This window comes from Panicum virgatum, chromosome 3K (genome assembly GCF_016808335.1).
Source record: "Panicum virgatum strain AP13 chromosome 3K, P.virgatum_v5, whole genome shotgun sequence".
NCBI lineage: Eukaryota > Viridiplantae > Streptophyta > Magnoliopsida > Poales > Poaceae > Panicum > Panicum virgatum.
The window spans coordinates 11855027-11871739 of record NC_053138.1 but is presented as its reverse complement, the minus strand read 5'-3'; the positions used below and the strand labels follow the sequence as shown (position 1 = coordinate 11871739).

The 16713-nt window shown below is 42.8% G+C and overlaps 2 protein-coding genes, 1 long non-coding RNA gene and 1 pseudogene across 4 annotated transcripts; 1 reads left to right on the top strand and 3 right to left on the bottom strand.

The window, feature by feature from the left end:
- Positions 1-765: 765 nt before the first annotated feature.
- LOC120697610 lies at positions 766-9910 on the bottom strand (annotated as a pseudogene). The gene is made up of 19 exons (XR_005684564.1): positions 9189-9910; positions 8161-8307; positions 7998-8078; positions 6246-7905; positions 5030-5215; positions 4457-4562; positions 4221-4357; positions 3742-3825; positions 3573-3667; positions 3365-3473; positions 3150-3236; positions 2981-3073; positions 2622-2819; positions 2382-2533; positions 2145-2295; positions 1954-2053; positions 1631-1855; positions 1285-1363; positions 766-1122 (listed from the first exon to the last, which is right to left on the bottom strand). The product of XR_005684564.1 is annotated as an FACT complex subunit SSRP1-B-like (transcript).
- LOC120700607 (protein SLOW GREEN 1, chloroplastic-like) lies at positions 7720-9449 on the bottom strand. Its single transcript, XM_039984855.1, has 4 exons — positions 9189-9449; positions 8161-8307; positions 7998-8078; positions 7720-7905 (listed from the first exon to the last, which is right to left on the bottom strand). Exons 1-4 carry the CDS (start codon positions 9447-9449, stop codon positions 7720-7722), a joined length of 675 nt encoding a protein of 224 aa, XP_039840789.1.
- A 3828-nt stretch (positions 9911-13738) lies between the features above and the next one.
- LOC120697609 lies at positions 13739-14559 on the top strand. Its single transcript, XR_005684563.1, has 2 exons — positions 13739-13896; positions 13970-14559. It is a non-coding gene; the product is annotated as an uncharacterized LOC120697609 (long non-coding RNA).
- LOC120697608 (hypoxanthine-guanine phosphoribosyltransferase-like) lies at positions 13865-16251 on the bottom strand. Its single transcript, XM_039980886.1, has 3 exons — positions 15742-16251; positions 14554-14718; positions 13865-14294 (listed from the first exon to the last, which is right to left on the bottom strand). The coding sequence occupies exons 1-3, from the start codon at positions 16249-16251 to the stop codon at positions 14181-14183; spliced, it is 789 nt and encodes a 262-aa protein (XP_039836820.1). The 3' UTR covers positions 13865-14180.
- Positions 16252-16713: the final 462 nt, after the last annotated feature.

The following is a 16713-nucleotide window of genomic DNA, read 5'->3' as shown; positions in this document are numbered from 1 at the left end:
TTGATGAAGAAAAGTAGGTGAAAATAGAGTCATGTCTTTGGATGTGGTGAAAAGAGAGAAACAGACTAAGGAGAGGAGAAGTAGTGTTGCGAATCTGCCGATCTGGCGTACGATAGCACAGGAGGAGAAAAGTAGAATCCTACAGAAATCGCGCATTGGCAAAAGCCACCATCAGATCGATATTCTCAAATCAAATTGTGATGGCTCTACCGATGTAGGAGTATCTCTTTCTTGGGTGGACGGGCTTTTTGTGATCAGTGATAGTGACGTGGTGAGCGGGAAAACGACATCTTGAATATGTTCTGAAAACTTTCCAAGCAGAAGTGATGGCATGCCCTGAAGATGTTAGCCGGGCAGCCATCGAGTGTGGCATTGGAATACTGTGGTCGAGACTCGAGAGTGATGCTCGAAGCAGTTGCATCAACGGCCTTTGATTTATACGTTGGGACCTAGAAAGTTCTCATTGCAGAGTTGAAAGAATTTAGTGCATCTTAATTCTATCAGTGTTTCTATTGTTTTTAGTCCTAGTACATGCTGATGGTGGTGGCCGCGAGGAGGAAATGCTTAGGGCCGCGTCGAGTACAGTAAACTGTGCAAGGACTGAGCCAATTTGGAGGATCCATGGTCATGGCTCATAATCAAAAGCTGAACGGACTGGATGTTATCTTGGTTGAGGTTCTTTTCTCCGAAGTGGATTTTCTCAACGCGAAGTTTTCAACTGAGTCTACATGCACAATGCAGCACTTTAGTTCTCGCACCATTAGATGACTAATGACTTCAGAGAAGGATACGAGGGATTACTTCTACACTGTTCTTGATTGATCTACACCCTTTACGGCAGATTATAAGATACTCCAGGCAACACATATTACTAGTAACACTGGCTAAGAAAGATTGCATGCAACATTTAAAAGCTAAGAACTTTTTTCCGTCCTATTTACACTGATCGCTCGACAATCCTTCTGTCAACTCCAGACTGGTCAACTCTGGAAACCTATAACCATCCTTCCGACCCGTCGCCGGGGCCCTGCTGAGCTGCTGCACCACGGTAGGCTGCAGACTCCTGCTCGTAACGTTGCTTGTCGGCTCGGGATTGCTCCACATATGGCTGTCTCTCCTCGGCTGCAAAATTGGAACCAGCAGAAATTATTAGAAAAATTGTTTTCTACTTTCTGCAAACAAACTTGGTGATTGACAACCATCATGAAGAGTGTATAATAATGCGCACGGCGATATCACAGTGACCGGGGTATGTAACACGGATATCTGAACTGGAGAAGTTACCTGTCATCTTTTGCCATCTTTCCCCGAGCTTCTTTGCAATCTCTGTGGTAGTCAGTTCATGGTTGCTGTTCTTTATATTCTGCAATGGAAAAGCGTCAGTTAACTTTGTAGTATGTACCTACTTTGTCTGCTTGATTTGTTATAGGCCAAATGTCTCATGTCGTTTCTTGCAACCTAGCATGTTTGTATACGTCCACAATAGAAAAATAGCAGAGGTATAGCCAGAGGAAGTAAAATTTCAATATTTTCCAAAAAGTCTAAAATCAGGTAGGAGCAGTTATCCTAACTTATAATAAATTATGTCGATATTACGGCTTTCTGAAATTCAGGGTTATAAGTAACTTACAGCTCGCTCAGCCTTCGAGAAGTACATGAATGGAACCATGGCTCTTTTAGGGGCATTCGGATCTTTCTTCCTTTTTGCCTTTTTCTTTTGAGAACCTTCATCGAATCCACTCTTCTGCTCTTTCTTTCTCTTTGGTTTTTTATTCTGAGAACCTTCATCAGACTCACTATTCAGCTTCTTTTTCACATGCGGCTTTGAGATACTAGCTTCCATCTTGGAAGAATTCTGGAATCTGGATCAAGAAGTTCATTAGCATGTTGCATTACTATAGAGATTCTGGTTCGAACCGGAAAAAGGGATACTGTAAGAGCAAATCTAGTCACCTCCTCTTCACCTCTGCTCATACTAGCATCAGAGTCTTCCTCTTCAGAATCATCATTAGGAGACCCACTATCGTCTTTGTCTGCCACAAAAATCTTCATCCTAGTTATGAAGAGAGGTTACACAAAAATATACATGCAATTGACTTAAGGTAATCTATAGTATCCTATTATCCATTAAACAGAGGCAATACCTCTTCATCACTTTCCTCATTACAAGCTTGATTTTTAATTCGCTCCAGATGTGGATCCACAGAATCATCATCGGTGCTCTCTATAACAGCTGTAACACCACCATTTCTCCTTTGGTCATCTCCAAGATTCAGAATTTTCAAATGCTTGTCACTTGAAAAATATAAAAGGAACAAGAAGCCCTTGTCAGTTACACAAACATACAAGACCATTAATAAATCAATAAAAAAGGTAAATACCTAAGGAAGCTGAACAGGTTTTGGTATTCAATCCTTTGGATGTTACTGAAGAGATGTTCTTGATCATTTTTCAGCTTGACCAAGAGGTCAAAATACTGGGATGATGTATTAACACCACCAGCACCATGACGCTCAAACAATACATGCTCAACCTGCAGCAAATAACAGCTTTAATCGGACCAAAAGCAAATTAATGAGCAACCATCAACAACATTTTTTAATATTTTTTTAAAGACAAACCTCCTCATAAAGAATGAGTGTTGGAGGTTTTGGCAGAAAGAAGAAAGCCTTTTCAAGTGGATAAAGCAAACCGTCTTCAGCTTTAAGTGCTGATTTGACCGCATATCCATGTTGGCAACTGCGGAATGTACTTGGCCTAGTCACTTTAGGACCAGATAGGCCACAAAGGACGTTGGAGAATACCTCATGTATTTGACCCTACAAATATTTTCAATTAATTCTGTGAGCTATTAGTAGGGTTACCACAAGTCAGATATTGAGTAAAACCAAGATGATCTAGGATCCATCTTTTATTTGATGACTGTAGACATCAATTGATACAAGCATATAGTACTTATCAAAGTGAGTAAATATATCACCCTGTAAGAGCCCTGAAGCCTATCTTTGTACTTTTCAGCCAAAACTTGCTCACTCAATGCCAGCTCCCTTTCTACCATTGCCTCTGTCTCAAACTGTTCACACAACAAGGAAATTAATTTTTGTTCAATTTATCAAATTTAGTGTGAAAATTGGATTGTGATACAACACCTGAAAAACAATGTGGGGATACAATGTTTGTCCTTTTCGAATTGGTGGATCAAGTGCGATAACCACAAAAGTATGTGGATTTTGTGACTGCATATGTGACAAAAAGAAATCACTCGATTAGATTGGAGTCAACAATGACACAATAAAGGGAGAAGAGAATGAGCCATACAATAGGAGCTCACAACACATAAATAAAAAAACCAAAATAATGTAACCTTTGGCAAAACAAAGAGGTGAAGAATACTACTATACTGGATTTTGAAATCATTAGCTTGTCCTTGGAGTCGCAAGAATGACTGATGAGGCTCAACACTGTATCGACCTCTGAATTGAAAAGGAGAACTTTTACTTCAGCAAAACAAAACAATAAGTACGCATTAAATTTAACCAAACAGATGCTCTGTGCATGTATGATTTTTCCACCTTGGTGTGAGGATTGCAATTCCTTCAAATGTAACTACAGCCGCTTCTGAGGGGCTCCCACCATCAGCTCTATGCAAAATCTCCTGGCACAATATCTGAAAAGCAGAGAATATTCCAGATTTACACCGGCACATGTGTTTTTCATATTGCGCATATCAAGCAACCTCACCTGAGCTGAAGTATGATGCTCATCCCCGATAAATTGAGCATTTGAAGTTGGTACATGAAAACTTAAGTCCGTCAGCACATCCTTCTGCAGTCAAAACAAGGGGTGGAGTTGAGCTTAGCTGTATCAACTATAAGAATTGCAACCGCTGTTAATCAAAACTATTTTTAAACAGTACTCATAAATGCATTTGCTATTTGGCCCATTCACAGAGTTGAAAACTTGATCTAATAACCATGTTGCTGTTGTTTGAACTACCAAATAAGATTGAAAGAGCAACATGGAAGCACAATCTTTTTGTTACACAGTCTTGGATGTTGAAACAAACAAGAAACACTAGAAAAGATTAAAAGTAAAGTACATCAACTACGGAATACTTTATCAAAACTTATAAACATAAATAATGTACTTCTTCCTTTACACCTAGAAAAGAGTGATGCAAACAAAAGCAGAAGAAAAAAAATGGACGAAGCGAAACATGCCTCATTAGCTGCAGTAGTATCATCTACATGGAACTCGAGAACAACATCTGTTTTCCCTTGCATCTGAGCCTGCGATACATCTGCTAGAGAGACTTCAAATGCTTCCTTCTCACCAACATTAAAGCAAAGCCTAGTTCCTGAAATGGAAAGAAAATAAGAAAAGGAATAAAACCAGAGATTATAAGAAAGCAATAGAGTATAGGAAACATTTAAATGCAATAGAAAGTTTGGCTGACCATCGATTTCAACTCCACCCCAGTTATGCCCACTAATGGAAAGCTGCTTCTCCTGTGGTGAGATTCCTGTGCCTCTTTGTATAAAGTTACTCAGAATGCTAACATCCTAAAAGGAAATTAAATACTTTTCGAGTTACAATATGACCAATGGTTCCAAGTTTCCAATTGTCAAATAGAAACATAGACACTGGCAGATTTATAAGGACTAAGAAGTCCTGATGCGGCCAAATTGCTTTTCAATGTTTATTAATTAGACATAGATGATATAAATATAAATACAAATACAAATACCTAATTTCCTTCAAATAAAAATACGCAAAAGAGCCTCTAGCTGACTTAGTTAGATGGCTCAAGTAGCACTCCTTAGAACCTGGGTTCGACTCCCAGTGGGAGCGAAATTCAGGCTGAGGTTAAAAAAATCCCTCTCACTGGCTAGAGAAGCCAGTGTTCGGGAGGTTTTCTCGGCTGGGAAGCTGAAGCAACTTCCTCTTAGTGAAATACGGTGGGGTTGTCATACCCCTCTGCTCGAGTTTTTTTCAGATAAAAATAATGGAGGGACCAAGGGAATATCACCTGTTGACGAAAGCCAAGGAACCTATAAAATAGGCCTTCCTTCGTCCCAACATTAAGCTGATAAGATTTTGGGATCCTCATCCATGCTACTGAAGTGATATCAGCTTTATCAACCTCGATAATCTTTTCTCCACCTTGCTTCTTCCATGCAAGTCATCCTGAACAAAGTTTAAACTGTCCAGGGTTCTACAGAACCACAAGCCATAACAATACAAAAGAAATTGAAGACCACAAAGGGATATACAAGATTGTAAAAAATCATGGAGAGTAAATATCTTTGGATCAATTCCCTTTCGTGCTATAAAAATGGAATTGGTTGGCTGACCAAGGTCTTACATCATACTTAGTATGATAATCAATGCAAAAGGCCATGATAAGATGAATGATCCTTAAACAGGTACAAAAATCAGCGGAAAAGAGACAATTAAAAAAATTTGTCAATGAGGGAGGCCATGGATTGTGATCTTACAAAATTGTGCAGTGGTAGCCCAATAATCACAAGCTAGTACCTCCTCATTCTAAATGAGTCTTGGAAACAGACTAAAAACAATTGGCATTATGTTAGGCCTCATGGTTCCATCGTGATATCATAGGAACAATGAACCCATTTCATTGTTCAGAAAAGGCCTATATTGGAACTTTTCTCATCAGAATTTTGTTATTGTAAAATTCCTCAAAAAATCCCGTGTTCCAAGTTTGAGCTAACGTTTCTGTTCCCAAGTGCGCGATTAACCAGACAGCCAAGCAATAGCGAAAACGACAAGGATCTTGGTATCTGATAATTTCAACTATATTGCATTTAACGATGATCGAAAACTGTTCCAGATTGTTCCAGTCGGTGCTCCATGCAAAGCACAACGCATTGCGCAAAACAGACAAAGGACAAAAAAAAAACCGTTTCGCCTTTAGCAAAATTATTAGCTTACATTCATCAAACAACCTCGAAGGTCGCAAAATTTCCTCATTGCAGTAGTACTCGTGCCCCCGGAGGAAACCCATAACGCGTGGCGTGATGCCCTGGGAAATCAAACGCCGCACGAATGCGCAAAGCACCAACAAAATAACCCGGCCGCTCAGCCCGATCGCCGCGCAACCGAACGCACCAAGCCGTAACCCTAGAGAAACAATCCCTCGACTAGTGGACTCGCCGAAAAGCACGTGCGAAGCGAACTCGAGATGAGATGGGAGAGGCAGAGAGGCGATAGGGGGGACTCACGAAGCCGCCGCGGCCGCCGAGGGAGGAGATGTTGAAGTGGTGGCCGTCCGTCATCTCGCTCGCCGCTGCCGAACTGTCTCCTGTCGCGCTCGCGCGACCTCGCCCGGGCGTCGCCTCGTCGGGTTGTGTATGTTGATCTCCGTCGGTCGAGAAGGCCTTGGTTTTTGGGCGAGGGGAGGGGGGCGTGCGGCGCGTTAATATAGGCTTTTGGACGTGGAGCGGGTTACTCTGACAACTTCACACTTCACACCGACTTTGCGTGTTTTCACGATCAAAAGAGTTTGAATTTCTGATAAAAAAGAGTTTGAATTTAGAATTTGTGAACGTGTCACTTCAATGGTGATGGGAAATGAACATGTTTTTTATGGATGGCGGAGACTTTATAGGACGTCTTTTGTCAAATGATAGAAAGAGAGAGAGGGAGATGTATCGGAAGGATTTAATCCTATCAAAAAAAGGATTAATCTAGTAAGGTCCCCTAATCGGAAATTTAATGGATGTGCATTTGTTAGACGATATTTTATATTTGAATTTATTGAAAGTAATTTATGCATTACTAACAGTAAGCTAGGACCACTTATATAGTTCTTATCAAAGTTTATATATGATCAGTGAACATTATCATATAAATTATGTGCAAGTATAATAGTAAATAAAATATTAATGATATAAGCATATACTAGTTAGTAGGATACTAAATAATTAATCGGAATATGTCAAACTAGAAATATCTGTACAAGACCGTGGACAGTAAACCAACAACGGTGGGTTACTCACGGTAGAGTTTTGCTTTTGGAATTGCTAAATCACACTCGAGTGTTTCTCTCACTCTCCACACTAGAAATTCAGAGATTTTTGAAGATTCCTTTGCAAGTATCATACTCATTTGAAAAGCAATTGAAGAGCACAACGATAAGGAGGTGTAGGAATAGGATAGAATCGCATGTGCAAGAGGACTGGAAAACTAGTGGAACTTTTAGAAGGCAAGGTGTTTGGAACACAGAAAGTATTCGTTTACAAGTGTCATCACTCACTTATGGAAGTTGTATGAATGGAACTCAACATGAATACATGTTAGTTAAGACAAGGATATGCTTGTGCAAAAGAGGGGAGGTAATACTTTACTGTGATAGAGTTTACAACTTCTTTCAGAATGTAAACTTGTATATATCATTTCACAACTCAGTAAACTCACAATGTACACTTCTTTTTTCGAAATAAAACAATGTACACTTCTTTCAGTATGAACTTTCAAGCAGATTTTTCTGTGGTGGACATAAATACTTCATCTCTCATCATTATATTCTAAATTTCTAGTGCGGAGTGACAGCAGGGCGGAGAAGGAGCAAAGAAAAATACTGCTAGGAGAAGTACCTCCCACTCACTTCCCTTTAGGCCTTTACTAGATTTCATCTGCAACGTATCTACCTCTACCAGAACCATCGAGACGTTCAGCTATGAAAATCCTAATGGATCATTTCTTTGATAAAAATTCTGATCCAAATTCCTTTTGTATCTGATCATCTGACTCCATTTTAGCTGCCAGTATAACATCATTAATAAAACTCTTATCTGGGAATTCATCTGGCACGAGGCTTCTGTATATATCAAATTGTTTATCTGCGTCTTCTTTCCTGTCTAAAAGTGCATACACAATGCCCTGCAAGACAAAGTAAAATACAGAGTCAGAACGAAACAAAGATACTTTCAAGAATCGGGACAAATCGCAATCTGCAGAAGATAAAAGAGTACCTGGCAAAGGTGAGGCCGGAAATCTCGAGGATCCTCATCTATAAGATTTTGTAGTTTCTCAGATGCGACTTCGAACTGACCCTGCGTGCCATCAAAACTTTCATTTAGACAACAACAAACTGCCACGGATTCAGAACTCCGTGTCATTTGAAGTATTTGTTACCATGACAACATGCATCTGTGCAATCAAAAGCTTTATGTTGCGCTCTTCAGGGACCCTTTTGTCAGAAATTGCAACTTGCAAAGCATTCTCAAGTATTTCAAAAACAGTAGGGCCTTCGAGTTTCTTATGCATACACAGTGCGAATCCCTGCAAGTGAGGTGTTACCAGATCATGAGGAAATACCAACTACTTAGAAATATCATATGAATGGGGCTATAAGAAAGAGCGTGTTTTAAGAATGTCTTAAGGACTAGAATTGGGTTCAGAATCTGCTGCACATGCCTCAGCACAAAATGCTGAGTAGACAGATCAAGAAGTAGAGAACTTGATCTGCTTCATTCCTCACAAAATCAGTTCTTTTTTATAGCTGCATTTTATCCAGTGAAATTCACAACGGTCGATAATAGTTCTTTTTTCAAATCAACCAGTTAAATTTACAACACTTGACTAATCAAGTTATATAACCCCTACAATAAATATTGAGAAAGCCTCATACATAGTTAGTACTTCCTACCATCTTAAAATGAAAATTTGACAGTTAATGAAACCTATACAATATTCGTCACAAAACACCTTATGGGAAGGGCTCATGAGCTGCGCCACAACCCTCCAATTCCTGTTGCATTTGAACTTGCTAGCTCGTGAACTGGTTACCAAGTGTGTAGCCAAATGTATTTCTGTTCCATTCTGAGAATTTCAAGCATTAAGATAACATTATGTGGATTCTCTGGACAACACTAGCATAGGTTAGAAATAGCTGCAGTAAACTGCCATGATGTTAATGGATTGTGTCACGCCTTTTTGTTCCATCACCACTAAGCACCTACTGCAATTACTATACAATAAGTACCAATTTGAATTCTCAATGTCTTAGCATGTATGATCTTTGATCAGTGCCAAGGCAAGCACAAGCAGAAACCAATAATCATAGCATAATCTGATATCATAATGTGACAAATGTAACCGTGTCAACAAGAACAATTGCAGGTAGTGGATACTTCAGATCAGAAGGAGGTTATGTTACCCACATGGAGAGCACGGACGAGAAGCGGCTCCTCTGCTAGGACCTCCCTGTACTGGCGCTCGGCCTCGGCGAGATTCCCAGTGAGCTCGTGCAGCTGCGCCACCACCAGCCGCCACTCCACCTCGCCGGGCTCGGCGTCACGCAGCCGCCGTGCGTACCGGAGCGCGCCGGTCCAGTCCGCCCGCCTCATCTTGGCGTACAGCGCGCACTTGAGCGCGTCCACATCGCCCGGGCTGCGGCTCAGAATCGCCGAATACATACGCATCTCATCGTCGTCCTCATCCTCGTGCTGCCCCCTCTTTCTCTTTTACCTCTGCTTTCTCGACCTCCTGCTTCCCTTCTTCGGATTCTTGCTGCGCGTCTTCGATTTCCTGTGGCTGCAGAGTTGGCGGGGGAGCGGAGGCGAGGGCGGGGAGCGGGCGGACGCCGGAGAGGGAGAGGAGGCCTGCGGCGAGCAGGAATAGGAGGGTCCTCAAGGTTGAGGAGACGGACGAGATGACGCGGACTGTCGGGCTCTTGAGGGAGGGGGAGACTGAGGGGACTCTGGAGGAGCGTGGGGGTTTGGGTGGAATTCGGAAGCGGTTGGGCTTGAGGGGGGAGGGCAGGGAGGGGCCGGCAGCGGGATGGCGGCGGATGGGGAGGCTGGAGGCAGAGGCTGTGGGGATTGTGGTGGGGAAGATGAAGTTCCTCGCCATGGCCGAGGGCCTGTTTGATTCCGCTTTCCTGGGCTTCTGAGATAAACCAACGGTCAGTGCGAAGAATCGGCTGTCTGAATAAATTGAGTGTTTGTCAATCCTGAATATTTTGAGCTGATTCTCTGAACTGAATGGTATAAAGTCTGAAATACTCTTGAGGCTGATGATATCTCATTTATTTGCTAAATACGAGCAGAATTCAATAATTCTTATAATTTTTTGACAATCTTGACTACATAATTATATTACTATTAGGTCAAATAGATTAATATCACAATTAGCCCAACAGATGTACCAACATTAATTTCTAAACATTGAGTACATAAATGATGAATACAACTAATTTCTAAACTAAATCACGAAACCATAGCGGTAGCGATCGCTTCTGAAGTGTCCCCTTATGAGAGAAGACTTAAAAGTGATACAATATCAGTCCCAGGAGACTGATAACACTTTTATTACATCAGATGGTACATCACCGTACAACTCTACGCGGAAGTGGGCAGTGAAGCGCCACTATCGCGACGATAACAACTAACACCCACACAACGATATTAACTACGAAAAGGGGGTCATCAGAGTCTTGCACCATACGGAACTTCCTGCGGGTAACCCTATCCACAGGCAAGGTTGGGTGCAGGACGGAACCTCTACTCGACGTCTTCGGGAACGAAGTCTGGATCTTCCTCTGTAAAAATTAAAAATGGGGTGAGTAAAAATGTACTCAGCAAGTCCAACCACACCCACGGAGGGGTATAAATAGAATATAATGCACAATATAAATCAAGGATAAGGCTAGGGTTTAATTTGCGGAAAGCTGATTTTTATGCAAGGGTTCGTTTGATTGAAAGGATTTTCAAAGCAAGTTTTCTTTGTACCAAATAACACATAATGTTGGCCCACACAGGACCAAAATTTTAAGCTGCTACCGGACTCCTCATCCGCCGTAGCACACGACACAACTGCCGGACACATTCCCAAAACAACTCACGCCAACCCATCCCAAAATAAACATTAGTTATGTGACCACACCGTAACTCGCCCAGTACCATGGGCACGGCTATTCGAATAGATTTTAACTCTGTAGAGGTGGTCAACTTTACCCACAAGCGGGGTACCACAGCTCGATCACCGTAGTGTCGTTGCAGATCCCAACAAAATCATTACCCACCTTAGCTAGACCTGACTAGCCATCACGGGATCCACCAAGGGGTCATTGACCTATCACAGAGGTTGTAACCGGGGCATAAGTCACACAGAGCTAATCCCTTCTCCTTGATCACCCGTTGCTCTCAGCTCTCTTGATGGCTATCAGACTAACTAGTGGGGTTTATGCTAAGCCATTGCCCATACAACGGTCGAGTAATTTGAATGATAGTGGAGTTAGGTGAGATGACACACCAACTCGGTCCTTAATTGTGACAAGATGGATATCTCCCTTACTTGCTCAACCACACAGGCACGAGCACACCCTTTGGCAAACCACATAGAAGTGTCATCCATCCTGTCTAAACTTATCTTTCGAAAATTTCCCATTTTTCTCTTCCCACACACTCACACATTTTCTTTTTATAAAACTAGTTGTATCGTGTTTAAGGTCCTAAGCGCTCTAGCGGCGATTAACATCCAAACAAATCACATTTAGACATTAATCTAGGTGGTCAAAGAATGGTTATAACAAATCAAGGGTTGGCTATCCAACCATATTTTCAGCAGTCAAAACATATGCAATTTTATAAAACAGGCCAATAGGTTGTGTTTATAAAAACTACCACAAAAAAATGCATCAAAGGGCGGGATTGAACTTGCTGTCTTCAAAGCCTTCCAGGAGGTCCTGATCGAAGTACTGTCCTTCGGGCCCGGGGTCGCAGAACTGGTCCTCGTTCGCTTGCTCGCAGTACTGCTCGTCGATGGGCTCTCACTTGTTCACCCCGTGATCTACGACGCGTACAAACAAACACATAATCAAGAAAAGAAATAAATATTTTATCATTGAGCTCGAATCGGAAACAATTACGATATAAAGATAGGAGTAATATCTCTGGATGGTTTCCTAATGACATGGTCAAAACTATAATAGGAATGGCGTGGTAAAGTTTCAGGTCGATCGGAGATTGTTTGGCGCATAAAATGATAGGTTACAGAGAGGTTTATGGGTTAAACAAGGGGTCATGGACTTGTTTGTAATTATTTATGAGATGGAAAGGGCTTGGTTATAATTTTAGAAAATATTTGGGGCATACTAGAAAGGTGTAATTTTAGACGCTTGCGGCGGCGGCGTTGCAAGGCCGGGGAAGGGGCTAGTGGTGGCGGTGGAGCTCGTGGGGGAGGTGAGCTGCGCGGGGGTGCTACTTATAGGCCAGGAGAGGCGGTGGAGAGGGAGTGAGGCGGTGGTGGCGGCCGGCGAGCGGCGCGGGCGCCATTAATGGCGTTTGGTGTCGCGACGCGGCGGCGGCGCGATTCGCGGCGGACCAGGGTGAAGTGACGGCTCGGGCAGGCGCGCAGTCACGTGGAGGGGCCCCGGGTGCTGTGTGTGTCGCCGCGCGGGCTCGAGCGGCGAGGCGGCGGAGTGGTGCGCGCGTGTGCGTGTGCAGGACACAGGGCGGCCGGCGGCGAGGGCGGACACAGGAAGGCGGTCCCGTGCGCGAGCAAGAAGAAGAGTATGGTGAGGGTCGAGGGGTCTTCTCTGCTTCTGGAATCTGCAATGGAGATGCTCAGATGCTAGACCGGGAAAGAAATTTAGAGTGAGCATTTAGTTTGCAGAGAATTTGAAGAGCACTGGAAATCCCTTAGCGTTGCTGCGCCATCTTAGGGCAGTCCCAATGCAGACTCCACTCGTAGAGTCTAAGCCTCCTATTTATTATGTTTTGCTGATGTGACAGTATATTTATTGAAGAGAGAGGGAGAGAAACCAAGACTCCAAGTCTTATCTAGACTCCAAGTCTTCACACAAATCAAGAATAAATGTGAGAGAGACAAGTAGGCCATATAAACTAAAGTAACACATTTTGCATTGGGAAGTATAGTTTCTTGTGATAGAGTCTTTGAGACTTAGACTCTACGAGTGGAGTTTGTATTGGGACTGCCCTTAGAAGCCGGCCAGTGATAATTTGTTCTGTCTCCGGCCACCACCAAAGGCCGTGTTTGGATGGTCCTGAAAATTTTTCATGAAAACTTTTCACCATTTTGACCACTAATTAGAGGTATTAAATAAAATCTAATTACAAAATTATCTCCACAACTATGGTACTGCAGCATATACTGTAGCTAATTAAGTCTTTGACTGCATGATTAGAGAATGATTAGATAAAGGTCACTGTAGCATTAGTGTTGCAAATTATGAATTAGTTAGATTTATTAGATTCGTCGCGCTAAATTGCACTAATTTGTAAATTTTTTTGCAAATAGTGTTCATTTAGAAGATTTCCTAGGTGAAAATAATTTTTTTCAGGCTCCAACCAAACACCGCCAAAATGTGGTTTTGTCCTGGACTCCAGTGGCGCCCGCTGCAGGAGGGCGGGGGATGCTCGGGACACCGTGGACAATTGACGCTCGCTGCCACAGAGCGCGGCCAAAAGCAATGTTCATAATCATAGTTTCTCACTTTGTGCATACATAAACGGAGAAAATTCAGAAACAGTTCGGACGCATGCTTTGTTCAGGAAAGCTTCCCCTGGAAGGCTGGAATCATGAACGATGTGCTCAAATACAATATTCTCACCATGTGCAGGAACACAGCTCTAACGCCGGGACTTATAAGTTCGATAGTCGCCTCACCATACCTTCATTTTGACTGGTAGGGAAACAAGCTTATTTTCTTTCCTAATCCGAAGTGACCAAGCCTGATCCACAATTCTTTCAGTTTTGACAATGCATCGTCTTTCCATGGAAAAAAAAAACGTTGATTGACAATGCATCATCTTTCCAAGAAGAAAAAACATTGACAATGCATCGCAAACCAAGTACAGGAGAACAGACAAGCACATTGAAACTTCTCAGATGTATCTTCAGACACAGGTTACTACGAGATATGCTGTTCGGCCTGTAAAGTGAAATTTAACATGTCATACAACCGCATCTTTCCCTTCAGGGTTCACCGACGAACAAAGCTGACAGTGATACATCTTACTGTTATGCTGCTGAAATCTGGGAAGCTGAAGTTTTTCCTGAGCTTAAAAGGAGAAAAAGGTAAATTAGCAGGCTTTCTGCTTCTTTCTTGTACAAAGTTAAGCAAAACTGCTATGTTTGTATCAATTTGTAACTCTGCCCCTCTTGCACGTGGTGCAAGTTGAGGCTCCTGTCTAATTGCTTGAATCTTTTTTGTACTTCTCAGGCTTGAGAACTCCGACATAAGGCAGGTTGCGGTAGAGCTCTGCATAATCCAGACCATAACCAACAACAAAGTAGTCCGGACACTGAAAAGGACAAAAGCAAATTAGCACTTGCAAGATGGGGAAGGGCAGCTTAGTAGAGCTTTTCATCACTATATTTGTTTACCAGAAAAAAAACTACATAATTCTCTAGTTTGCATCTTTCACTGGTAATAAATATAGTTTGCTTGATCTATGTAACAATGTACTGTTTTCGTAGCAATTTTTTTTAAAAGATTTTGGTAGCGATTTTTTAAAGAAGATTGTGACATAGAATGATACTAAAAGGAGATCATAATTGTACCTCAAAGCCACTGTAGAATTTTCCATCTCCCACAAGCTGAATATCAACTTTCCTTCTTGCTGGTTTGTCAAGGAAAGTGCAAACTGATATGGATGATGCCCCTTTCTTTTCTAAATGGGCAATGAGACATGAAAGAGTATTCCCTGTATCCACAATATCCTCAACCTACAAAGATACAATATCATTATCAAATTCCAAGTACCAGCAGAAACAGGCTCACAAAGATCTAGGAGTTCATCTCAGGCAATGCAATATGCCAATTCAGTTGCTGAACACATAGCCTAGTCAATAAAAGTAAATAATGGACATAGAAGGCATTTCTATTATCCGCGAAAGTACTGCATACAAGCAACCATCATTCTAATGAGTGGGTAACTGGGTATGATTCAAAACCTTTCCCCGCTTCAAAATGGGCACTCTCTACAAGTCAATATATCTGTCTGGCAGATAGTAATCTCATCAAACAATTTGATTGAAATGCCTGTGTGACTATCCTATTGATACTTGCCAAGCTCAAGAATCATGGAAAAAGAAAATTTGCCCATTTTGCTGAAAAAAGAATAGTCCAAAGACATTAAGCGGTCAAACAATCTTATAGGGCTCATTGTACATAATAACCTTCACCCAAAAGACTGTATACTTAATCAATTTCAGATTATTAGCGCCTTGCCTGATTATATCCCTCCCCCGGCTATAACATTTTTGCCAAACTTCTGGATAACAGTTCTAGGATAACTTCAAACGTTCACAATAAGAGACTTTGTAACGAGTGACATATTAAAGAACATATGCAGGGACCTACAAATTACATCATGTCAAAACGGTCCACACTTATGCAATCTTAACATTAACTACCAAAGAGGGATGAGTGTGGGTTTATTTTGCTTGCATTAGAAATTTAGAATGGATGGAATTCATGTCATTGAAGAGAAAACATTTGCTGGAAGCTACTGAATTCCCGAGGAAAGCAATAAATATGCATGTAAACAATCTTAAGGAGTTCACGTGAATTATCTTAGCGAGAGTCCGTCCACGAGCAAACCGGCAGGTAACAAATTATCAAAGGACCACATCCGAAGGCAGGAGCCACACACGACAAGGGAAACAGAGCACATAGCGCGCAGAGGCCAGAGGGCATGCCATCCACACAAAAGCGGGTCACGAGAAAGGGATGGTCGAGCCGCTCACCACGACGACGTGCTTCCCGGCGATGTCGACCTTGAGGTCGGCCGTGATCCGGGGCTTGCCGCTGGACTCGGTCCCGCCGCCGTAGGACTCGACGCGCACGAAGTCGACGGCGAGCGGCGCGTCGACGCGGCGGACGAGGTCGGCGAGGAAGAGGAGCGCGCCCGTGGCGACGCCGACGACAACCGCGGGCTCCGGCAGCGCGCGCAGGTCGGCCGCGAGCTCGGCGGCGACCTCGCCCACGCGGGCGGCCACCTCGGCCTCGGTCCAAAGCACGCGCTCGATGCCGGCCTCGGCGCTCACCATGACGGCGGCGGCGGCGGGGAGGGCGGCTAGGGTTGTCGGGCGGTGGCGGGCGCGGAGCGCGGGGGATTTATTGGGCAGGCGTTGGTGCGCGGGCGGCGGGGTGGGGGTGACGATGTTGCGCGGCTGGGAAGACGCGGGGTTGGTGGGGAACCGTGCTAGGATTCCGGAATCCTGCGTCGTCGTCACCACCATGTTGATGTTGGACATGGGCCCGGTACGGATTAACGAATGTTGGGGTTGACTTTTATAGCTATAAAATGGTCTGGTGGAGTAGAAGAATCTATGTGTTCCTATGCAAGTACAAATTTTTTTTTATTGATTTTATGGTATGGTGCTCCAGGTTGGGTGCAGAAATGGTAAAGTTGAAAAAGGTAGCTATTGGGAAGGCTTCAGGATGGAGCTGGAGCTGGAGCTGGTCTGTAGTATCCAAAAAATGACTTCGGCCCCGTTTAGTTCGCGAAAAAGTTTAGGTTTTGACACTGTAGCATTTTCGTTGTTATTTGCCAATTAATGTCCAATCATGGATTAATTAACGTCGTTAGATTCATCTCGTGAAATTCAGTCAGACTGTATAATTAGTTATTTTTTTCAATTATATTTAATGTTTCATGCATGTGTCGAAAAATTCGATGTGACGGGTACTGTAGGAAAAATTTTGAGAACTAAATG